The 25,649-nt window shown below is 36.5% G+C and overlaps 1 protein-coding gene across 4 annotated transcripts; it reads right to left on the bottom strand.

Annotated features, from left to right (window-relative positions):
* Positions 1-5,579: 5,579 nt before the first annotated feature.
* On the bottom strand, positions 5,580-24,996 carry LOC136039569 (transmembrane protein 69-like). Of its 4 annotated transcripts, none has more exons than XM_065723410.1 (3): positions 24,856-24,987; positions 15,971-16,224; positions 5,580-6,353 (listed from the first exon to the last, which is right to left on the bottom strand). In XM_065723410.1, the coding sequence occupies exons 2-3, from the start codon at positions 16,064-16,066 to the stop codon at positions 5,655-5,657; spliced, it is 795 nt and encodes a 264-aa protein (XP_065579482.1). In that variant the 5' UTR covers positions 16,067-16,224; positions 24,856-24,987; the 3' UTR covers positions 5,580-5,654. The 4 variants fall into 4 exon arrangements, with proteins under 4 accessions (XP_065579482.1, XP_065579483.1, XP_065579485.1 ...); XM_065723411.1 differs by having other exon boundaries at positions 15,971-16,068; positions 24,856-24,979; XM_065723413.1 differs by lacking the exon at positions 15,971-16,224 and adding an exon at positions 16,781-16,944 and having other exon boundaries at positions 24,856-24,969.
* Positions 24,997-25,649: the final 653 nt, after the last annotated feature.

Genomic DNA, 25,649 nt, shown 5'->3' on the forward strand with positions numbered 1-25,649 from the left:
GGCCCGTGAACTGAGTATGAGCAAATACTATTGCGACTATCTGGACACTCTGAATCTTTATTGATGACTCTTGTCATCAATTGTCATTCTGTGAGTGAGCACATTCCTGATATTCTTGTCTCCGAGTCTTAATTGATGACCCTAATCATTAATTGTCATTCTCTGAGTAAGCATATTCCTGAATTCTTGTACAATTGGCCTGAGCCTTTTAGGCTGGGTCTCCTGTAGCCTACACTGGCCTAAATATTTTCTATACACATTTTCCTACTACGATAATTTGACCGTTTATTTTCAAAAAAATCTTTTTTCTGATGTTCTGTTTTTGCAAATAAAGCTCTTTAGCTTTGGGGTTCAAATGATCCCCCTTCTATTCTTTTTGGGAAAGCCTTCACCATAGTTGTGAAGCAAATGGATCCACTAAGGGTATCCACCTTCCGATCAGTGAGTCATAGAAAGGGCACTAGAAGTTCTGATTACCAATCCAATGAGCCCCTCCGAAATTTATACGATCACCCTTTCTACATATATACACCTTATATGCCCCCAAGGCATAACTTACAGCTCTTGCCCTGAGGGCTGTATGAGGGGGGTAGCCAGCCTCAAAGACATAGTTTCTGGACCTTTCAATTACATAGAGGAAAATGGCAATCTCAAAATTTTTATTGGACGTATTTGGGGAAACGATGGGCGTGGGAGGAGGTTAGTTGCCCTCCAATCAATTTTGACTATTAAAAAGTGTACTGGCCCTTTCAATTTCTAACCAAATGAACTGTTTCAGAAGTTTCTACGACAACAAAAAGCCATCTAAAAATTAAAATCAGATGTATCTTGAGAAAACACGAGGTGTGGGGGGAGGGGGTATCCTTCCTCCGATCACTCTGAATCTTAAAGAGCGCTAAAACTGCTGATTACTAATCAAATATGCCCTCTACAAAGGTTATACGATCACCCTTTCTATGTATACCTGATATGCCCACGGGGCATAGCTTTCAACCCTTACCCTGAGGGCTGTGGGGGTTTTCATTCTCAAGGCATAATTTGCAGACCTTTTCATAGCTTTGAACCCAATGACCATCTTAAAATTTTTATAGACTGTTTGGGGAAATGGTGGGCGTGGGATAGGGGCAGTTACCCTCCAGTCACTTTCGACTATTAAAAAGGGCATTGGCTCTATTCCAATGGAATGAGCTGTTTTCAAAGTTTATTTGACAACAAATGGCCACCTCAAAATTTATATCAGATGTATTTCGAGAAAGTACGAGGAATGGGGGGGGGGGTATTCACCCTCTAATCACTTTGAATCTTAAAGGGGGAACTAGAACTTCTGGTTACCGATCCAATGAGCCCCTTCCGAAATTTATACTAATCACCCTTTCTATATTTACCTTGTATGCCCCCAAGGCATAACTTACAGCTCTTTCGCTAAGAGCTGTGGGTTGCCAGCCTCAACGAAATAATTTCCGGATGTTTTTCGGATTCCCGGTGTTCAAAACTTTGGCATACCTATTCGGCATACCTATACATATAGTCAGGCCACCAATTTAATTCAGCCATTTTTCAAAGCTGGCAATATACAGGTGTTTATTTTCTATATTGGCTGAAGGCGTACCGCGAGAATTAAATATGTTGCTGACAGCTGTCGTGGCACTGCCACCATTTGCATCCAATGTTCCCTTTCTTTTCGATCTTCCGCCTTGCTTCCTCCTTTTTTTCCGTTAAAAGCCGTCTATATTCCTACCTTTTTTCATCTTTCTTCCGCCTCTTTTTACTTTTTTAGTTCTTTTCGGAGACAAATTAACTGATCTGAACTATACGAACTTCTTTTTTTTTTATCCTCGTGGCCCGTGAACTGAGTATGAGCAAATACTATTGCGGCTATCTGGGCACTCTGAATCTTTATTGACAACTCTTGTCATCAATTGTCATTCTGTGAGTGAGCACATTCCTGATATTCTTGTTTCCGAATCTTAATTGATGACCCTAATCATTAATTGTCATTCTGTGAGTAAGCATATTTCTGAATTCTTGTCCAATTGGCCTGAGCCTTTTAGGCTGGGTCTCTTGTAGCCTGTACTGGCCTAAATATTTTCTATGCACATGTTCCTAATGCTATCTTTTGACCGTCTAGTTTCAAAAAAATCTTTATTCTGATATACTAATTTTGAAAATAAAGCTCTTTACCTTTTTGGTTCAAATGATTCCCCCTTCTAACCTTTTTGGGAAAGTCTTCCCCATGGTTGTGGAGCAAATGGATCCACTGGAGGATATCCACCGTGTGATCACTCTAAGTCTTAGAAAGGGCACTAGAAGTTCTGATTACGAATCCAAGGAGTCCCTTCAAAGTTTATACGATCACCCTTTCTATATATATACCGTATGTGCCCCCAAGGCATAACTTACAGCTCTTGCCCTGAGGGCTGTGGGAGGGAGTTGCCAGCCTTAGACATATTTTCAGGACTTTTCAATTACATTGAAGAAAATGGCTATCTCAAAATTTTTATTGGATGTGTTTGAGGAAATGATGGGCTTGGGAGGAGGATAGTTGCCCTCCAATAACTTTTAACTATTAAAATGGTACTGGTCCTTTCAATTTCCAACCGAATGAGCTGTTTTAGAAGTTTCTACTACAACAAATGGCCATCTTAAAACTAAAATCATATGTGTTTCGGGAAAACCGAGGTGTGGGGGGTAGCCTTCCTACGATCACTCTGAATCGTAAAGAGCACTACAACTTCTGATTACCAATCAAATGTGCCGCCTCCAAAGGTTAGATGATGATCCTTTTTTTTATATATACCTAATATGCCCCATGGGAACAACTTACAACCCTTGCCCTGAGGGCTGTGGTTGGTTGTCATTCTCAAGGCATAATTTCCAGACCTTTCATTAACGTTGAACCAAATGACAATCTCAAAACTTTTATAGAATTTGTTTGGGGAAATGGCGGGCGTGGGAGGGGAGTTAGTTACCCTTCAGTCACTTTCGACTATTAAAAAGGGCATTTGCTCTATTCCAATGGAATGAGCTGTTTCCAAAGTTTCTTTGACATTAAATGGCCACCTTAAACTTTATAACAGATGCATTTCGGCAAAGCACGAGGAGTGGGGGGGGGTATTCACCCTCTGATCACTTTGAGTCTTAAAAAAGGCACTAAAACTTCTGATTATCAATCCATTGAGCCCCTTCCGAAATGTATACGATCACCCATTTTTTTACATATATATATATACTAGCTGTTGGGGTGGCGCTTCGCGCCACCCCAACACCTAGTTGGTGGGGGCGCTTCGCGCCCCCCCAAGCCCCCCCGCGCGCGTAAGTCGTTACGCGCCATATTAGTTACGCGCCATTGTAGTTGTGTCCCTATGTCCCACCTGTGAATATAGATATATATATATATATATATATATATATATATATATATATATATATATATATATATATATATATATATATGTTTTTAACTACGTAAAACTTGCGAATATACAAAATTCTTTGCTGTCCCATTGTCTGTGCATATAAATAGATTGTCAGGTATACCGACTCTTGAACATGCAACATATAATGGTCCATGGGAAAACAATCCGTATTCAGATCTATACCTCATGATTCTAATGATTGCCCTTGAGCTTTGTTGATGGTGATTGCTAATCGACCATTCCCTGAGTCGCCATCGTCATTTTTATATCCATCGTATTTTATATATTTTTTTCTTTTTAGTTTTTTTGTAGTTTTTACCTTTTTTTTAGTTTTTTTAGTTTTTTTTTACTTATGTCCTGGTCGTCATTTATACTCCCTGTGTCCCGGTGCTTTGTTGATTGCTAATCGAACATTCCTTTTGTCCCGGTCGCTTTCTCTTTGAGTGTCGTCATTTATTTAGATTGTCAGGTTTACCGACTCTTGAACATGCAACATATAATTGTCCATGGGAAAAACAATCCATATTCAGACCTATACCTCATGATTCTAATGATTGCCCTTGAGCTTTGTTGATGGTGATTGCTAATTGAACATTCCCTGTGTCCCGGTCGTCATTTATATTCCCAGTATCCCGGTCGTCTGATGGTGATTGCTAATCGACCATTCCCTGAGTCGCCATCGTCATTTTTATATCCATCGTATTTTATATATTTTTTTCTTTTTAGTTTTTTTTGTAGTTTTTACCTTTTTTTTTAGTTTTTTTAGTTTTTTTTTACTTATGTCCTGGTCGTCATTTATACTCCCTGTGTCCCGGTGCTTTGTTGATTGCTAATCGAACATTCCTTTTGTCCCGGTCGCTTTCTCTTTGAGTGTCGTCATTTATTTAGATTGTCAGGTTTACCGACTCTTGAACATGCAACATATAATTGTCCATGGGAAAAACAATCCATATTCAGACTTATACCTCATGATTCTAATGATTGCCCTTGAGCTTTGTTGATAGTGATTGCTAATTGAACATTCCCTGTGTCCCGGTCGTCATTTATATTCCCAGTATCCCGGTCGTCATTTGTGTCCCAGTGTTCCAGTCTGTAATTTCTCTTTGAGCGTCCCGTTCGTCTTTGTTTGATGGTGAGCTTTGTTGCCCCTTGAGCTTTGTTGATGGTGATTGCTAATCGAACATTGCCTGTGTCCCCGTCGTCATTTATGTCCCCCCTGTGCCCCCGGCGTCACCGTTGTAGTTGTAGCCCTGCGTCCCGGTCGTCATTTATATTCCCTGTGTCCCGGTCGTCATCCCGGTATACATTCGTTTTTGAATTGGTATATGATGAAATAAATTTTTAATTTTTTCCCTTTTTTTCCTTTTAGTTTTTTTTTATTGGTTTTGACCTTTTTTTTAGGTTTTTTAGCTTTTTTATTTTTTCTTTTTAGTTTTTTTTGAAGTTTTTATCTTTTTAATTTTTTTTATTTTTATTTATATTTTTTTAGTTTTCTTTTTCTCCTTTATTTTTCAGTTTTTTTCCTTTTTTTAGTTTTTTTTTTTTCTTTTTTAGTTCTTTTAGTTTTTACCTTTTTTAGTTTTTTTAGTTTTTTAGATGAAAATTTTTTTCTTTTTAGTTTTTTATTGGTTTTTACCTTTTTTTAGCTTTTTCAGTTTTTTTTCGTTTTTTCTTTTTACTTTTTTAGTTTTTATCTTTTTTATTTTTTTTATTTTTATTAATTTTATTAGTTTTCTTTTTCTCTTCTATTTTTAAGTTTTTTCCTTTTTTTTAAGTTTTTTTTTTAGTTTTTAGTTTAGGTTTTTTTTTAGTTTTTAGTTTTTTTTAGTTTTTTTAGTTTTTTAGCTTTTTTATTTTTTTTATTAGTTTTTAGTTTTTTTTTGTAGTTTTTGCCTTTTTTTTAGTTTTTTCAGGTTTTTTTTTTAGTTTTTTACCTTTTTTTACGTTTTTTACGTCACCTGATCCACAGATCCATAGACAGACAGACAACTTATTTTTATATATATAGATATATATATATATATATATATATATATATATATATATATATATATATATATATATATCTTATTCCTAGCTACTAATTTGCTCAAAAACATTAGCCATCCTTCTTTATTTTTGCTACTCCTAAGCAAAAAAAATCAGCAAAAATGAACTAGAGTCTTTAATTGTCAACAAATATATTAGATTTTTTTTTCAATAAGAATTTTTCCTTTCAAGAAGAAGAAGAACAAAAAATTATATTTGATTTATTTTAAGATCTGATTCAAGCATTCTTCCTTCTTTTACTGCTTCATAAGCAATATTTGCAAGGGCAAGTGAAAATGTTGCTACAAATGTTAAAATCACTCTCAAACTTTTGAACCAAGGAGCATATCCGGGTGTAAATATATCATTGAAAAGAGACAAAGATAAACCTAGTATAATCATTGACGTTTTTACATCAATACTAGGTAACAGAGTAAGAGAAAGCCAAGCAAGAAGAGGGGGCGTTACACTAAATCCTAAAGATGCCCAAGTTGGTGTTAAACCGCTATCTTTAACAACTGCCACTCCCCATCTAGCACCTCCAAGGAAAGATAATATAGTAGCTCCGTATATAACTTGACTTTCATGGACTTGAGGCACATAGTATCCAGTGAGTAACATTACCACTGGGGGCACAACAAAAGGTACTAGGCCCCCAACACCCAACCAGAGTGCAGGTTTCGGTGCCTCCTTTAAAGCTTTTATGTCCATAATGGGTCTGCGTCCACCTGGTTTCTCACTTTCCTCCTTTTTGATGTTTGGTTGATTGGGACTTCTTTCGGACCACCGTTTGTGACACGCAGAAGTGCTGATAACGTGTGCATATACTTTCCTTAGTGGAGTTGCCACTGTCTTTATAGGTGTTACTGCTTTAAACATACCCGCTACACAAGGCATTTCAACGGAGACCTAAAATAAAACAAAATTTACAAGTATAATTTAATTAGTTATGATTATACATGCTTAAATACGATTATTTCATATTCTTAACTGGTATTAAATATGATTTAAGAGCTATTAAATTGAAATTAAATAGTAGTAAATATGATTCAACAGTTACTCTATTACACTAGCTACTAGTTGTTGCTTTATTCATTCCACAATTTACATGAGTAGGTGCACAAAGTACAGCATAGATCTTCAGCGGAAGAACAGAAGATAATTCTGGGGTTCCAATTCCTTAAAACAAAAAGATTGAAATATACCTACTTATTGCATTAAAACATAATTTCCTCTGCATCTTTATAGGCTTTGTTTGGCCTTTTTTTTTTAATACATCCATGGTAGGACACATACTGAATGCTAAAAAAAGACAGGAAAAACTTGCAAATTGGACAATGAAATTAACCAATTCATCGTTATGTCTTGTTAAAGAAGGAATGGAAGATCAAAACTATAGTATACGGAATTGGCGTTTTGATGCCAAACAAAAATTGATGCAAAAAGCCAAATTTTCAAGCAGTTGCACACAAGATGATTTTGTTATCTCTAAGTATCCAAAGGCCGCACTTTTCCTGGTTTTTGACATCAATGAACTTAAGATGAATTGTGTTGCGAGAGCAACACTTCGGTTTTGTCCCGTTTTTTTTTTTTTTTTTCGCCGATATCGGCTTATTCCTTAAAACTGGTAAGGGTCTAACCTGTGCAGTTTTTATGGAAAGTGTGGACCTCAGGCCGGATTGATGAATATGGCATTACATTTTGGAAAGTTCCGGAGACCTCTTGCCTGGGGCCAAAAAGGATTGTTTTTGCTTGTCTACGAGCCAGAGCCTATGGTGTGCGAAGTGAAGTGGAGTTATGTAGCCTATGTCAGAGAGGAGTATCTGAAGTTGTGCAGACAAGCTTTCGTTTCATCAAACCATGTTTCTGCTTTCGAGTGGAAAGCTCTGTTTTAGCAGGCAAGCAGGCAGGCCCCACTTTCAAACTGAAGATGGAATAAAATCTATAAATGTTAAATATATGCGGCAGTTTCCAGGCCCCACAGCCAATATATCTTCTTTGAGTGATAAATAGACAAATTTAGAGAACCAAAAAAGCGGCATTTTTCCACGGGTCTGAAAGTGCTGCAGTGATTTTGGCTGGGTTTATCATTTGTTTTTTCGGACTTGGGATTGAGGTAGAGAAATGCTATCCGATGTACCTCTTAAACTTTAAAGGTTCTGTCATTACTAAAGAAATTGGAGCTTATCCTTTGCTCCTTTCTAAGTGGTGACGTTAGAAAGTTGGCCTACGACAAAAAAAAATCAACTTTTAAACTAAGACAAATACAATTTTTTTTTCGACGGCAATCGATAGCTCTTGATGAGCTGATCAAAGTACGTGTCATCCATTTTTTGGTACAAAATTTCCTTCACGAGATATAGTAGTTTGAAAGTTTCAAGGGGTTGACAACTTCAGTAGTAGGGAACACACAAACCAAAAATAAGCCAATACCAATTGTGAGACATATAGGGGACTTGTAAGGAAAGGTCGGCTGTTAGCTCATAATCATCTTCGGCAGTAAGGGGTTTGCAAAATGTGCATTTTGGCGTACCTATTATTTGTTTCCAGTGTATTTGATGGTAAGACCGAGTTGGTTCTAGTGGTAAGACATGTAGGAAACTTGTAAGTAATAGTCGTCTGTTAGGCTACAATCAACTTTAGTGAAGAGAGATTTATAACTTTTGTTAGTTGTTGTAGCCTACTCATACTCACTCTAACCTAGAATTAAGTGTTTACGCAACGGGTACAAACGATAACGTAAAACAACGAGGCAGTTTCGTAATAATTAATAGAGTGTCATCTATGGTATTTTGATCCTGAAAAGTTACGGATAGCTTTATAATACCAACTAGATTATATAAGATATTGTTCCAAGTCTCGATCCGTCACGATGTCTACGATTGAAAAGGATAAAATTCAACTGGCTGCAATGTCAATTTAGTCCCTTCTTTCGATATTCTTTTGTTATTGTTTTTTCAACGCTGAGGAATAGCCTTTGATCATGTGATTACTGATCGCGTTCTTCTTTGAACATAGCGTTTTAAAAGCTTCGATAGGTTGACAACTTCAACGTTTAACCTACAGCAAAGAAACAACACCAAAGTGTTGCTCTCGCAACACTTTATTCGGCGAAGCCGGACAAAGGTTGCCGCAACACTTCACGTTGCTTAGGCAACGTAGGTCTAGTTCAATTTGCTTCTCTCTAAAATTTAAGCAAATAGTTAAAATACCAACAACTAGGATAAATACCCCTCTAGATTTCATTCTTACTAATCATTCTTAACCCCCTTGAAAAATAAAGGCGGAAAACCTGGTTTTGAAGGTGTTCGTTCTATTTCAGTCATTCCTATATTCTCTAAACTACATGAAGGATTCCTTGCATATTGGCTGAAGGAGAAAATTCTACCTTTGACTGACCTGAGACAATTTGGAAACATCAAATCCGCTTCTACTTCCCAATACCTTTTTTTTCTTATAGACTCAATTGGGAAAATTCTCCAAGACCCTAATTGCTGGCTAAATTTAATTTCCATTGACCTTCAAAAAGTGACCTTGTTAAAAACAATATTTTAATTAAAAATTTATTAACTGATTTTAAGATTGATTTTTTCCTGGTTAGATTGGTTGCCTCCTTTTTTATCAACTAGCCGAATAATAAATTTTTATTTTCTTTTTTAATTTTTCTCAGGCGTATTTAATATTTATTACACCAGAATGGTGGGTCAGGGTAGAAAAATGTGCCAAAGTCGTCCATGAATTTGGACTGAACAAAGTCACACAGTCTATTTTTGTCTTTTTAAGCAAAATTTAATCCAGTAATTTTCTCTTCATGGACTGTAAAACAAAATCCTCTAAATTTTTTCTTGTTAGCTTTAACTGTTAAGATAAAATAAAAAACATTCATCATTCCTGATTCAAATTTGAACTGAAATTGTTTGAGCGGGCAGATTTCTTATCCAAGGGAAGAGTGAGAAATCAAGAAAAATAAAAAATACTATTTATAAAAACAAATCGCTTCGTAATCATTCCCAGCTTTTCTACAATGGAAATGGAACCAGAGAATCCTATTTTTGATTTAACAAGACACTTTACAATGGCCTTATAGATAGAATTTATAACACAATATTATTTAGATTTTCACGTTAATTTTTACTTTTGAGACAAAAATGAAAAATAAGAATGAGTTTTGAGTGAAATTTAAAATAACTGATTTAAATGGCAGCTTTTTTCCCAATGAAATAGTAAGAAATCAAGAAAAATATAAACCACTACTACTAACAACTAATCACTTAGTTATTATTCACTACCCTTTCACTAAAAAAAAGGCGCCAGAAAATTTCATTTTGATACCATACAGCACTAGGTAATGGCATTATAAGATGACTTTATAAAAAAAATGTCTAATTTTTGGAGATGATTTTTATTATTAATATAAAAATGAAAAACAGTAATCAGTCCTGAATACAGTTGAAATGATTTTTTTTTGCATATGCATCTTTTTTTTTCCAAAGATATTGTAAGAAATCATCAAAATATAAACAATTAGTACTAGTAACTAATTGCTTAGTTATTCTTCACGACCCTCCATCCGAGAAATGACATCAGAAAGGTCTATTTTTGTTTTGTTTTTTATTTGGCAACTTTTTCCCCTGAGAATATTTTTCAGTTTTCATTTGCTAGGAGTAGATACAACGTATCACATACTACAACCACCATAGGACAAGGTTTCCCCCCCCCCAGCAACCTGGGAGAGGCAATGTGTTCTTACTAGGTACATAATAGCTAAAGGGATGCTTTGGCAGACATCCCATACCACGAACCATTACATTAGCAATAATTGTATGACTGGTTGAGTTAGCTCGTTGAGGGTGACGCAAATGTTTAACCGAGCTTAAACGTGTGCTGGAAATCAAAACACATGACAGGAATTCAAAAGAGAGAAAACACGACCAGAGTAACATGAACATATGATCAGAGTATACAAAAAGTCAGAAATAACTAGATCTAAACGTGTTAGATTATTCATTCCCCTTCAATTATTTTTCTTGCACTTGCAATTTGGTGATTACACGTCTTTCATCGGTTATTTTTTAACACAGGTAGGACAATAGGCAATTTGATTTGAAATTTTTATTTTCTTACTATCTCTATTTTACATTACCCTCAAAATATGCCCCCCCATGAAAAAATTAGACTTTTAAGATTATGATTTTTGGGTTTGAAACTTGGTCGTTGGTACGTGAAGCTATAAATTTTTAGGGTTTTATTTCTTTTTTACTTCAGGACTCCAACCCTATCTACCTAGTAATTCATATCACCAGTTTGAAAATACTTATCAAAATGACAATTTTTGGGATTGTTAAGGGGGTGAAATTTGAACTTAATCCATAGATTTTATTTAGCTTAGGCATTCACTGGGAAGTAAAGAATAAAATCGAAAGTTAAACACATTTTAATACGTGAAAACATGTTATAAACATAGCATTTTTGATGGTACAATAAGACAGGTCAACAAATACATTAGCGGATTCTGAAGAAAAACTACCAAAATTGATTACTATAAATTAAACAAGAAATTATCCATTAAGAATCAGGATGAAACTTTCTGAGATTGTTAAGAGGGTGAAGGTTGACTTTGTTGAATTTGATCAATAGGTTTTTTCGAGCTTCAAAATTCACTAGAAAGCAGGGGCGTAATTTACTACGGGACGGGGGGGGGGGGGAGACAACCACTCCCTCCAGACCCAAGTTTACCCTCTCCCAACAATACCTCAATTTGACCCTCCACCATCTGCTATTTAGTTCCCATAAAAAATCTTGTCAAAATTAAGACAAGCCAGCATAAACAAGTACCAGAGAAACAAGTAAGTTTTTCTTAGTATTACATAAAAAAAAACTAGTTTTTTTTAACTGAAAGTAAGGAGCGACATTAAAACTTAAAACGAACAGAAATTACTCCGTATATGAAATGGGTTGTCCCCTCCGCAATTCCTCGCTCTTTACGCTAAAGCTTTTAATTGTTTTAAAAAGCAGAATTGTGGCAAAGAGTTCTAATAATTCTTCTATAACTTGATTAATTTACTTGAAGCAGTAAACATTTGGTGTACAAATAGTTGGTGTTAAAAAAGGGGTATAAAAAGACTTATCAAAGAGATAGAGTATTCAACTGAAGATTCCTTGTGACAGGTAGGATTGAACCTGCAAACCATCAATCAGAAAGTCCACTAAGCCATCACAAGGTATTATTAATGATAATTCTTCAAAAACTTGATTAAATTACTTGAAGCAGTACCCAATGGTTGTTGTACATAGTTTAACTACAATGAACGTGAATACATAATATGATGCCTTTTCTATCCACTTTTGTAATTTAATAATTGTTTCTTACGAAAATTAAATTTGGAACTCAAACGGGGCCCCAAAAGGTAAAATAATTGTTAGTAACCCAAAATTAGAAAATTTTTTCCTTAAAAATCAGTTTACTGAGAAAAATAGCCATTTAGAACCGATTCAGAATTGGTATTTATTATTTCAAGTACTCTCAATATTGCAACGCTATTATGGAATAAAAATTTACAGAAATGTTCAGTATAATCTTCTATATATATAAAAATAAGTTGTTTGTTTGTGTGTTTGTTTGTATAAAAATAAGTTGTTTGTTTGTGTGTCTTTCGACTGACGTCATTATAAGGATTGAGCTGTATGTCGTCATGAAGTTAGTTGTCGTCATGTTTGTTATGACGATGCTTATTATATGACGTCATTATAAGTATTTAAGAAGATCGTTCAAAGAGAAATTTTTAATTGTGAATGACTGAAGAACCTACAATGGCAACAGCCGAGGAAGCTGCTCAAAGAGTCTATGCCAAGTCTTTGAGGAAGACTTGCAGCTGATAGAGAAAGTAAGAAAAGAAAGCGTGCCGAGGAATCATATCTGATCTGTATTCAGATCTATACCTCATGATTCTAATGATTGCCCTTGAGCTTTGTTGATGGTGATTGCTAATCGACCATTCCCTGTGTCGCCGTCGTCATTTATATATCCCCCTGTGCCCCCGGCGTCCCCGTTGTAGTTGTGTCCCTGTGTCCCGGTCGTCATTTATATTCCATGTGTCCCGGTCGTCATTTGTGTCCCGGTGTCCCAGTCTGTGATTTCTCTTTGAGTGTCCAGGGCGTCATTTATATTCCTTGTGTCCCGGTCGTCATTTGTGTCCCGGTGTCCTGGTCTGTATATACAATCGTTTTTGAATTGGTCTTTTTTTTAGTTTTTAGTTTTTTACCTTTATTTTAGTTTTTAGTTTTTTACCATTATTTTAGTTTTTTTTAGTTATACCTCATGATTCTAATGATTGCCCTTGAGCTTTGTTGATGGTGATTGCTAATCGAACCTTCCCTGTGTCCCCGTCGTCATTTATATATCCTCCTGTGCCCCCCGGCGTCCCCGTTGTAGTTGTGTCCCTGTGTCCCGGTCGTCATTTATATTCCCTGTGTCCCGGTCGTCATTTGCATCCCGGTGTCCCGGTCTGTATATACATTCGTTTTTGAAATGGTATATGATGAAATAAATTTTTGTATTTTTCCCTTTTTTTCTTTTTAGTTTTTTTTTGGTTTTACTTTTTTTTTAGTTTTTTTTCTTTTTTCTTTTTAGTTTTTTTTATTTTATTTTTTTTTTAGTTTTGTTTTTCTCCTTTATTTTTCATTTTTTTCCTTTTTTTTTCTTTTTTAGTTTTTTTTAGTTTTTTAGCTTTTTTAGTTTTTTTTATTAGTTTTTAGTTGTTTTTTGTAGTTTTTACCTTTTTTTGTTTTTTTTTACTTATGTCCTGGTCGTCATTTATACTCCCTGTGTCCCGGTTGTCATTTGTGTCCTGGTGCTTTGTTGATGGTGATTGCTAATCGACCATTCCCTGTGTCGCCATCGTCATTTATATATCCCCCTGTGCCCCCCGGCGTCCCCTTTGTAGTTTTGTCCCTGTGTCCCGGTCGTCATTTATATTCCCTGTGTCCCGGTCGTCATTTGTGTCCCGGTGTCCCAGTCTGTGATTTCTCTTTGAGTGTCCCGGGCGTCATTTATATTCCTTGTGTCCCGGTCGTCATTTATATCCCCCTGTGCCCCCCCCCCGGCGTCCCTGTTGTAGTTGTGTCCCTGTGTCCCGGTCGTCATTTACATTCCCTGTGTCCCGGTCGTCATTTGTATCCCGGTGTCCCGGTCTGTATATACATTCGTTTTTTAGGTTTGTTTTTCTCCTTTATTTTTTTCCTTTTTCTTTTTTTTTTCTTTTTTAGTTTATTTAGATTTTTAGATTTTTTAGTTTTTTTATTAGTTTTTAGTTTTCTTTTTCTTTTTAGTTTTTTTGTAGTTTTTACCTTTTTTTTAGTTTTTTTAGTTTTTTATTTACTTATGTCCTGGTCGTCATTTATACTCCCTGTGTCCCGGTCGTCATTTGTGTCCCGGTGCTTTGTTGATTGCTAATCGAACATTCCTTTTGTCCCGGTCGCTTTCTCTTTGAGTGTCGTCATTTATATTCCCTATGTGCCTGTGTCCCGGTCGTCACTTGTGTCCCGATGTCCCGGTCTGTAATTTCGTCAGTTGAAAACATGACGTCAGTCGACACACAAACATGACGTCACCCGACAGACAGACCCACACACACACAGACAACTTATTTATATATATATAGATTGTTTTCATCCGTCACGATGTCTAAGATTGAAAAGGATAAAGTTCAACTGGATGCAAAGTCAATTTATGTTTTTAACGACGTAAAACTTGTGAATATACAACATTCTTCGCTGCCCCATTGTCTGTGCATATAAATAGATTGTCAGGTTTACCGACTCTTGAACATGCAACATATAATTGTCCATGGGAAAAACAATCCATATTCAGATCTATACCTCATGATTCTAATGATTGCCCTTGAGCTTTGTTGATGGTGATTGCTAATCGAACATTGCCTGTGTCCCCGTCGTCATTTATATATCCCCCCTGTGCCCCCGGCGTCACCGTTGTAGTTGTGTCCCTGCGTCCCGGTCGTCATTTATATTCCCTGTGTCCCGGTATACATTCGTTTTTGAATTGGTATATGATGAAATAAATTTTTAATTTTTTCCCTTTTTTTCTTTTTAGTTTTTTTTATTGGTTTTTACCTTTTTCTAGGTTTTTTAGTTTTTTTCTTTTTAGTTTTTTTGAAGTTTTTATCTTTTTAGTTTTTTATTTTTATTTATATTTTTTTAGTTTTCTTTTTTTTCAGTTTTTTTCCTTTTTGTAGTTTTTTTTTTCTTTTTTAGTTCTTTTAGTTTTTACCTTTTTTAGTTTTTTTTTAGTTTTTTTCGTTTTTTAGCTTTTTTTAGTTTTTTTATTAGTTTTTAGCTTTTTTTATGGTTTTTTCCTTTTTTTGGTTTTTTTTTTAGTTTTTTACCTTTTTTTTTAGTTTTTTTAGTTTTTAAGCTTTTTTAGATTTTTTTATTTTTTTTTTCTTTTTAGTTTTTTTTGTAGTTTTTACCTTCTTTAGAATTTTGCTTCTTTTATATTAATGCTAAAGCCAAAGTTCGAACCTGGAACCTCTTGAACCTGGAACATAACGCCTTATCAACTCAGCTACATCGGCTTGAATACATTCGTTTTTGAATTGGTATATGATGAAATAATTCAGACGTCATATTATATGATGAAAAAATTTTTTAGTTTTTTTCCTTTTTTTCTTTTTAGTTTTTTTATTGGTTTTTACCTTTTTTTTTTAGCTTTTTTAGTTTTTTTTCGTTTTTTCTTTATAGTTTTTTTGTAGTTTTTATCTTTTTTAATTTTTTTTATTTTTATTCATATTTTTTTAGTTTTCTTTTTCTCTTTTATTTTTCAGTTTTTTCCTTTTTTTTAGTTTTTTTCTTTTTTAGTTTTTAGTTTTTTTTTAGTTTTTTAACTTTTTTAGTTTTTTTAGTTTTTTTATTAGTTTTTAGTTTTTTTGTAGTTTTTGCCTTTTTTTAGTTTTTTCAGTTTTTTTTTAGTTTTTTACCTTTATTTAGCTTTTTTAGTTTTTTTTCTTTTTAGTTTTTTTTGTAGTTTTTACCTTTTTTAGTTTTTTTTCTTCTTTTGTATTAGTGTGAAATAATTCAGACGTCATATGCGGACAAACACGACGTCACTCGACAGACAGACAGACAGACATAACCCACAAACAACTTATTTTTATATATATAGATAGATGTGCTGGTGTCCCGGTCGTCATTTGTGTCCCGATGTCCCGGTCTGTAATTTCGTAGGGCGAAAACATGACGTCAGTCGACACACAAACATGACGTCACTCGACAGACACACACACACACAGACAACTTATTTTTATATATATAGATAGAAGATAGAAGATATAAGATGTGCTGGTGTCCCGGTCGTCATTTGTGTCGCGATGTCCCGGTCTGTAATTTCGTCAGTCGAAAACATGACGTCAGTCAACATACAAACATGACGTCACCCGACAGACCCACACACAAATAGTATTATTTGTAGTCTTATATTATCCTTGTTACACAACAACAAAAATATTAAATACCTTGCGATGGTGTACTGGACCGTTCCTCACCTTCAAAGTAAAGGTTGGTAGGTTCGATTCAACGTGTCGCAAGGATACCCAGTTTACTTCTCTCATTTCTAAAAGGAAAAGGATAGGAGCCTTTTCTACTCTTAATTGTGTAATGTTGAATTTTTCAAACAATATTTTAATCAATTTGTTTCTTTTTGCTTCTGGGTTAAAGGGAGCCTCTGTGAGTAAAACTGGGAATGTTTGTCATATGACGCATATGACGCCTGAAAAATAAAGAAGAAAAAGAAAACTAAAAAAAGAAAAAAAAGAAAAAGGTAAAAAACTGAAAAAAGGCAAAAAAGAAAAAAAGCTAAAAAATAATAAAAAAGCTACAAAATTAAAAAATATAAAAACTAAAAAAGAAAAAAATTAAAGCATGTTTGTTTTTTTGCATGTTTTAGGGTTTGCATATGATGTCTTAAAAAAAAAAAACCTAAAAAGCAAAAAAAACTAAAAAAAAAGAAAAAAGGTAACAAATGATGACCAGGACACCGGGACAGAGGGAATATAAATGACAAATGGGACACTCAAAGAGAAATTACAGACTGGGATACCGGGACACAAATGACAACCAGGACACAAAAGACGACCGGGACACAGATAATATAAATGACGACAAGGACACAGGGACATAACTACAAAGGGGACGCCGGGGGGCACAGGGGGATATATAAATGACGAAGGCGACACAGGGAATGTTCGATTAGCAATCACCATCAACAAAGCTCAAAGGGAATTGTTAGAAAAAATTGCAGCATGAAGAATTATCAGAAATAATACCTTGTGATGATGTAGTGGATGAAGCCAGACTTTCTGATTGAAGGTTTGCTGGTTCAATTCTACATGTCACAAGTGAAATTCTTCAAAAGTATGACATCAAGCTGTTTGACATCAAACTCATTGTTTTTCTGCTATCAAGTTGACAATTTTGACAATTTGCCCAGCTATGATGTTAAATGAAAATGACGTTACTCTATTACTGCAGTTTACTTGTTACTGTAGTTTTGGACTGCAGTAAAGAATCTTTGCCAAAAATTGTTAAAAATTCAATTTCCTTTAAAAGTCCCTTATAAGTTTCTTGTGACACTTGTTTAGAAATGCAATATATTTTAATACATATTTTAAGTTTTAATATTACTCTCTACTGTACAGTATTAGCAAAATTTCGTCAAGATTATGGGGGGGGGGAATTGGAGTATAATAAAGGCATCAATATCCTTGTGTATCTCCCTTTGGTCTTTACTCTTCACTTAAATTGGGACAACAGCCAAAGAACAATCAGACTGGAAATGCAGCACACTCATGAGGATATTAAAAACAGGAGAAGCTACTGATCCAATCAACTGGCTGGGTATTGAAATGAACTTATTGCTTGCTTTTGCTTATATATTAATGCTAATGCTTGTGTGCTTGCTTGCAGTTGCCTTATTATGCTTTTGTTACAGGTGCTTGGGTCAAATATACGTATTAACTGAATAGTACATGAAAGAAATCATTGCATGGTGTCAGAAGTTCAACATGGATAGTACACCAGCTCCATCAATCAACTGGTCAAGCCCCAACCTAAAATCAGAATGGAGAAAATTTAAGAGACATTGTGAGCTCATGTTTTCTGGTCCACTAAATGGAAAATCAGATGCAGTGAAATGCTCATACTTACTGATCTGGACTGGAGAAAAAGGACAGGATGTGTTCTCCACTTGGACCTTAACTGACGCAGAGGCAAACAAGCCAAAAGTATATCTAGACAAGTTCGAGAATTATATTCAGCCAAGTGCAAACCCCATCTTTGCCAGATACATCTTTCATCAGAGAAACCAAGCGGATGGAGAGACCATTGAGTCATATGTCACTCAGTTGAAAGTACTTGCCAAGGGTTGTGAATTTGATACCCTAGAAGACCAGCTAGTTCAAGATCAGTTGGTCTTTGGAGTCAAGAATGCAAGAATCCGTGAGCGGCTTCTCAGTGAGGGAGCCACACTGACCTTGGCTAGAGCAGTTGAGTGCAGTCGAGCTATAGAAACTGTGCAAGAGACCCAAACACTCATGCTTAACGAACAGACGCAGATTCCAATTAAGCAGGAGGTGGAAGTGGTTCAAAGACGAAAAATTCCCCTGCATGCTATTTCTGTGGTGGCCCATACTCAAGAAGCCATAAGTGCCCAGCAAAAGGGAAGCAGTGCAGCAAATGCACGAAGATGAACCATTTTGCCAAAATGTGCAAGAGCAAAGTAGTACATGAACTTGAAACAAGAAGCGAAGTGGAAAATGGGAGAGATTTCATGATTGAGTTCATTTCCACTGAAGAAAAGGTGGAAAAGCCTTATGCTCTGATAAAACTGACAGAAAACGATAGTGAATTGGCGTTCAAGATAGACACTGGTGCAGAGGCCAATATTTTGCCACTCAAAGACTTCAACAAATTGGCAAGAAAGCCAGCACTGCTGCCAACTGCTGATGTGCTGACCAGCTACACCGGAGAACAGCTAAAGGTACTGGGGACAGCCAACCTAAAAGTTCAGTACAAGAACCAAACCCCCCAGACCCATACCTTCCATGTGGTCTGCACAGATAGAGCACCCATCCTCAGCCGCCAGTCCAGCGAACGACTTCAGCTGATCAAGTTTGTCCTCAGTATCAGCAATCCAGCCCCAATCAGACCAGTCATCCAAAAACTCTTAAACGAATTCAGTGATGTCTTTGAGGGCATAGGGACACTGCCTGGAACCTGCAAATATATCTGAAAGAGGGTGCAATCCCTACTATACAACCGCCAAAACGGGTTCCTTTTGCGCTACAAGCTATGTTCAAAGAGGAGCTAGACAGACTGGAGTCACTTGGAGTCATAGAAAAAGTGACCAAGCCAACACAGTGGGTGAATTCCTTGGTTCTGGTGAGAAAGGCAGATGGGTCACTCAGGATCTGTTTGGACCCTGTTGACTTAAACAGAGCAATTGAGAGACCGCATTACCCTATACCCTTATTTGATGAAGTAGCAGCGAAGTGCAAAGGTGCAAAGACGTTCTTTAAGATGGATGCCCGTAATGGATACTGGTCAATGGTGTTGGACAAACCATCCTCTGAGTTGACAACATTCAACACCATGTATGGCCGGTATAAATGGAACCGATACCCATTTGGACTGATTTCAGCACAGGACGAATACCAGCGAAAGATGGAGGAGGTATTTACAGAACTGGATATTTGGCTGATTGTTGATGATACTGCAGGCATTGGTTGTAGTGATGCTGAACATGACGCCAAGCTGAGGGCAGTACTCCAAGCTACAAGAGACAAGGGAGTGCGTTTCAACAAAGAAAAATGTGTTTTTGACACTACTTCCATCACCTACTTCGGACACAGACTGACAACAAGCGGCATTTGCCCCAGACCCAGAGAAAACCCAGGCGTTAGAAAACATGCCCGCACCCCGAAACCAGGAGGAACTACAGACATTATTAGGAATGTACAATTACTTGTCTAGATACATCCCCAACCTGGCTACGCTGAACAAACCCCTCAGAGACCTGTCCAAACAGCAGAAGTTCGAATGGAATACAAGCCACAAGGAGGCCAAGAGAGGGATTCAGAACGCAATCTCCAAAAACCTTTCCTACTTTGATCCAGAGGCCAAGGAGATAAAGGTGATCACAGATGCTTCCCAGCATGGTCTGGGTGCCCAGCTATCAAGAGACGGAGCAACCGTCGCTTTTGCATCTCGCTCTCTAAGTGAGACAGAGCAGCGTTGCTCCCAAATGGAAAAAGAGATGCTCGCAATAACCTTTGCTTGCAAAAGATTTCACCAGTATCTGTTCGGAAGAACGATATGCGTGACCACAGACCACAAGCCTCTTGAGTCGATTTTTGGGAAGTCTATACAAAGGACACCTCCAAGGCTGCAGCGAATGATGTTGGCTATTCAGCCATATGATATCAAGCTTAGATACAAACCTGGAAAGACTATCCCTGTAGCGGACACCCTATCCCGCCTGCACCTTGCGGATACAGACATCGAGTCGCAGGTAGACATCGAAATTCTGGTTCACTCAGTCCTTCAAACTGTACCCATAGCAAGCCAAAGGCTTGCACAAATACGTAAAGAAACGACTAAAGACGAAACACTGAATTCCCTGTTGGAAACAATACAAGTGGGTTGGCCAAACAATAAAAAGAGCCTAGACAGAAAACTTGGGCCCTTCTGGAATTATCGTCATGAGTTGGCAGAACTTGATGGCCTTGTTGTTAAAGGGGAGCGCATAGTCATCCCGAGATCCATGAGAGCAGGCATATTAGGCCAATTACACTCTTCCCATTTAGGAGTGGCGAAGACCAAAGAGAGGGCAAGAACGTCTGTATTCTGGCCAGGCATCACTCGAGATATCGAGAGGCTGGTCAACCACTGCGAGGTATGCGCCAAGTTTGCTATGAACCAACAGAAGGAGCCGATGATCCTGCATAAAATACCCGACTACCCATTCCAGCATGTAGCTGCTGACCTGTTCCAGCTCAACGGACAGGATTACATGGTCACTGTCGATTACATGAGTTGGTTCTTTGAGGTTGATCGCCTGACAAACACCACGTCACGGCAGGTCATCAACAAACTGAAATCTCACTTCGTCCGATATGGGATTCCCGAGCGACTTACAACTGACAATGGCCCCCAGTTCAGCGCAAAGGAATTTGAGCAATTCATGACTGACGGGGAATATTACACTCAACCTCAAGCCCAAACTACCCTCAGTTCAACAGCTTAAGTGAAAAGGCTGTTCAAATAGCTAAAAGACTCATGGTGAAGGCCGTTGAGAGCAAGAGTGAACCGTATCTGGCACTATTGGAGTATCAGAACACACCCGTTGATGGATTTGCCCCAGCTCAAATAATGGTGGGACGCCAACTGAGATCACTCCTGCCCAGCATCACACAAACGTTGCAACCAGGAGCCTTCCAATTTGACCGATTCAGACAACAGAGGGAGAACGCCCAAGAGGCACAAAGTAAACACTATAATCAGCATGCAAGGAATATGGAACCACTGAAAACGGGTCAGAAAGTGTGGGTTCAGTTGACTGACCAGGGAACCTGGAAGAAGGCAACAGTTTGCAAGACTGGCGACAGCCCTCGTTCATACTATGTGCGTCTCAAAGAAGGAGGGACGTTCCGCCGCAACAGAATACACATCAAATCAAGACAAGACCCGATGGCGACTGACCTGCACGATGGTGCTAGTTTCCAAGTCGAAACTTCGAGCGTCTCGCCATCAAAGAATGTTCCCAATCCCTTAGCTGATTCCCAAGAGACTACGGACCCCCCTACAGTGGAGTCTCCAACACCAAAGCATGGTGTCACACACAAAGAGGTGGAGGCCACGGACCGGCTCAGGCAGAGCAGATTAACCATGGAAGAAGGGCGATGGCAACTCGTTCTGGTCGTCAGGTGAAACCCCCAACAAAGTTGAATTTGTAGAAAAGAAGGGAGATGAAATGAATTGATTGTACTGAATTTAAAAAAAAAAAAAAAAGATGAAATGAACTTATTGTATTGAAAAAAAAAAAAAAAAAAAGATGAAATGAACTTATTGTACTGAATTTAAAAAAAAAAAAAAAAAAAAAAAATGAAATGAAATGAACTTATTGTACTAAAAAAAAAAAAAAAAAAAAAAAAAAGAAAAAAAAAAAAAAAAAAAAAAACGTTCTGGTCGTCAGGTGAAACCCCCCAACGAAGTTGAAGTTGAGTATATACAATAAAAAACATCGTTGAATCACATGAAGAAAAGAAGGAAGATGAAATGAACTCATTGCTTGCTTTTGCTTATATATTAATGCTAATGCTTGTGTGCTTGCTTGCAGTTGCCTTATTATGCTTTTGTTACAGGTGCTTGGGTCAAATATACGTATTAACTGAATAGTACATCAAAGAAATCATTGCAGGTATAAGTTTACTGTCCTTACCTGGAAAGATGCTCTCACACATTATTCTACAAAGGATGTAAACAAACTTGATCATCACCTCCAAGACAAACAGTATGGCTTCCAGCAAAGTCACTCATGTGTGAACCTTGTATTCACACTTAGACTTCTTAGTGAAGAAATGAAAGAATGACATTCCAAGATTTACATAGCCTTTGCAGACTTTCAGAGGGCCTTCAACTCTGAAGATCATTGCAGACAACTTAGCAGTGTCTGATTAAAGCAATACCCAGCTTCAAAGAATTACTTGACAATATCACAGTAAAGGCAAACCATCTTGACCTATGAGTGAATGCAGAGAAAACCAAATGCATGGCAACTAGTGACTCTCCTCTGTCCATTAAATGTGGTATCCAAGATGTTGAACAAGCGGTCCAGTTCAAATATCTAGGTAGTGTCATTGAGAAAACTGGCTAGACAGTGAAATAAGTGAAATAAACAAGTGAAATAAGTGAAAGTAATAAGTGAAAATAAGTGAGAAATAAGTGAAACAAGTGAAATGATTGAAATTAGACAGTGAAATAATTCACTGGAATAGGACAGGCAAATGGTGCCTTCAACAAATTATGTTGAAGGTCTCAGAGATTTTCTCTGTGCCTGAAGCTACATCTTTTCAACAGCAATATTATGCCAGTACTAGTCTATGCAGCAGAAACATGGCAGGTGAATCAAGAACAAGAGAGAAGAGTCCTGGCTTTTGAAAACTAATGTCTTTGTACTGGACATCCACTGATAAAAAAAAATGACAAACCAGTACATCTGTGAAATGATGCAACAGCCTCCAATAACCAACATTTTCAGAGTCAGAAGGTGGAGATATTTGGGCCATGTCCTATGTATTGGTAACCATAGACTTCCAAGAGCCACTTTACACTGGCAACCACCAGGAACTTGTAGCTGGAGAAAACCCAGAAACACAGTGCATCAGACCTACCAGAGGGATCTATGCAAGCTGCACAGCTCTTCCAGAATGAGAGAACTTCACTGCTACAGAAAACCTGAGGAAAGATTGGCAGCTCCTCCTGGATGCCTCAGGAGGCACAAGTGTAACTATGAAAAGTCCTCATTAGTATACTTCCTAAAACAGTCTTTAAGAATGGTCTCTTGCTCATATGATAGTGTTTTATTACTTGGAATCTTGTAGCTGACAGACATATGAAATTTATTAAATCAATTATGTAGTCATACCTAAGTCATGACAAATAAATTCCCTAATATGATGATTAAAAGCAACAACTAATAAATTAATAGGTTGAAGAAGGCTAATTTAATTGCTTGATAAATATATCACTGTTCATATTATTGACTTACATATAAAGTAAACATACCACTTGATGCCTTTTTTACGCTCTTTATGAATATAATAATCACTTCTATTGCAAATTTAAATTTATGCACTTTTTGAGCTCTTAAAAATGACCAAAATATCTCAAACTTTGAACATACTTGTAGCTGAGAGACATATGAAATTTATTTAATTAAGTAGTCATATCTAAGTCATGACAAATAAATTCCCTAATATGATGATTAAAAGTAACAATTAATAAATTAATAGGTTGAAGAAGGCTAATTTAATTGCTTAGTATATTTGCACTGTTCATATTATTGACTTACAAATAAAATGAACATACCACTTGATGCTTTTTTTATGCTCTTTATGAATATAATAATCACTTCTATTGCAAATTCCAATTTATGCACTTTTTTAGCTCTTAAAAATGACAAAATTTCGATTAAAGCATGAGCTATTGGTTGTTTTTGACAAATTAATACTGCATTTTCTCAGTGCCAAAATTATTTATAGTTAGGTTATGTTAGGTCAAAAAGTGCTCAAATTCAAATTAGTGATAGAAGCAATTATAATATTCATAAAGAGAACAAAAAGGCATCAAGAGGTATTTCGCTTTATTGGTAAGTCAATAATATAAACAGTGATATATTTACAATTGTTCAAGATATCTTAGGCCTAGACTATATGTAGAAATTAGCTGATTTTTTGTTTTATTAATTTGCTTTATGAACAAACTGTTAATAAAAAAAAAACAAAAAACACACAAAAACATACAAAAGTAGAGAATCAGCAAATTTGCATATATTCCCAAGGGTTACATCCACCCTGTGAGATTATTGGGGGTGGATGCATTGAACGGGTAGTGATTAGTATATTTAAAAGAGCAATAGCCAGAAGTGTATCATAGATCAGCCCCTAATCTAGAATTTCATTGGAGCTATATCAGGTTGTATGTTAATCTTATAGCCAACTATAAATTAGGTCAGAAAAATAAAAATGTAGGCTTCTGAGCATCAGACAATCAAAAACTTATCTAGGCTATGTTCTATCTGTGCAAGAACTGTCTTTGGTAAAATTCTAGTTTAGCAATTTCTTGCTATCTTGGAAAGGAATTAGGTTAGGAAAATGAAACTTTCAGGGATGGGTCTAGGGGCTAAAGAATATCCTGGGAAGGTATTTTAAAGTACCCACCTCGACTCCTTCTCCCTCTAGAGGGCCCTGAAATTTACCTAAATGACAAAGGTCAGGACCCTCTAGAGGGAGAGGGAGTGGAGATAGGTACTTCATAATAACTTCCCAGGACATACTTTAACCTGTAGACCCATCCCTGAAAGTTTTATTTTTCTAACCTAACCTCTTTCCAAGATTGCAAGATGCCACTAAACTAGAATTTTACCCTAGGTCTCTCTTCTATATTAGGAGCTTTTTAGCACTTAGGCTATGAATCAATTCTTAAGTTTTAATCCCCTAACTCAACATTTTTCTAGGATCAGTGACAATAAGTCCATCATCAACATTTTTAATAGGCCTAGTAGATTTATTTGAAGGAATATTTTCAAAGCAGAATGATTAAGCTTTTATAAGAGTTTACTCACTTTCTGAACCCAAAGTGTTGAAATGAATATAGGCTACTACTTTGTCTTCACTAGGCCATGAAATATATCTTCGAATTCTTTGCTTCAAAACGCGCCATCATTTGAAAATGAGCTATTCTGAGTTGCGTTGGAATCACATTCCAAGTTGACTGAAACCAGCATTCTGACGTTTTATTTGTGATTCCGAGTTAACTTTTAGCGTTCGATTTGTAAAAGTTGACTGAAAGTTAATGAAAAGTTGACTTTTAACAACTTTTACATTTTGTACGTTCGTCTCAAGTTAACTCGGAAAGAGGGCAGAAGTTTCAATTATAGGTAATCATGGAGTATGTGTTCAGATGGATCCAGGATGAAGGCACCACTTTTGTGTACCAATGTGGTGAGTTATTGAGCCAGATTTTTTGTTGTTGGGTAGGTTGCACTAAAATAGACTTAGAAACTATGTTATTATCCCTGTTAAAACTGGCTTTTTTCTTGTGTGGGTGGGTGGGTTTTATCTTTTACTGGGTGGGGGGATAGGTAGATAATAAAATGGTTAAGAAAAAACTTATAAAGTTATTGCAATATTAGTTAAAGTTACTGCAAAGCTACTTGAGCAATTATTTCAGAGCTGGGTATCCTAATACAATTTGTGTGGCCAGAAGTTTAATTGTTAGATTGCAAATTGTGATTTTCATTTGTCTTCTTTTAGTCATTCCATTCAAGATGCCTTGGATATTTTTTTTTTTTTTTATTGTGATGGATTGTCTTAATGCTCTGGAAAGGTACTTGATAATTGAAGCAACTGTGGCAAA

The sequence above is a fragment of the Artemia franciscana genome, chromosome 19, assembly GCF_032884065.1.
Source record: "Artemia franciscana chromosome 19, ASM3288406v1, whole genome shotgun sequence".
In the NCBI taxonomy this organism is placed as follows: Eukaryota; Metazoa; Arthropoda; class Branchiopoda; order Anostraca; family Artemiidae; genus Artemia; species Artemia franciscana.

Coding starts and splice junctions, on each gene's coding strand:
- LOC136039569 (XM_065723410.1), bottom strand. CDS start 16,066: ATGAGAGAAGTAAACTGGGTATCCTTGCGACACGTTGAATCGAACCTA. Junction 6,354..15,970: donor GTCCAGTACACCATCGCAAG/GTATTTAATATT, acceptor GTTTTATTTTAG/GTCTCCGTTGAAATGCCTTG.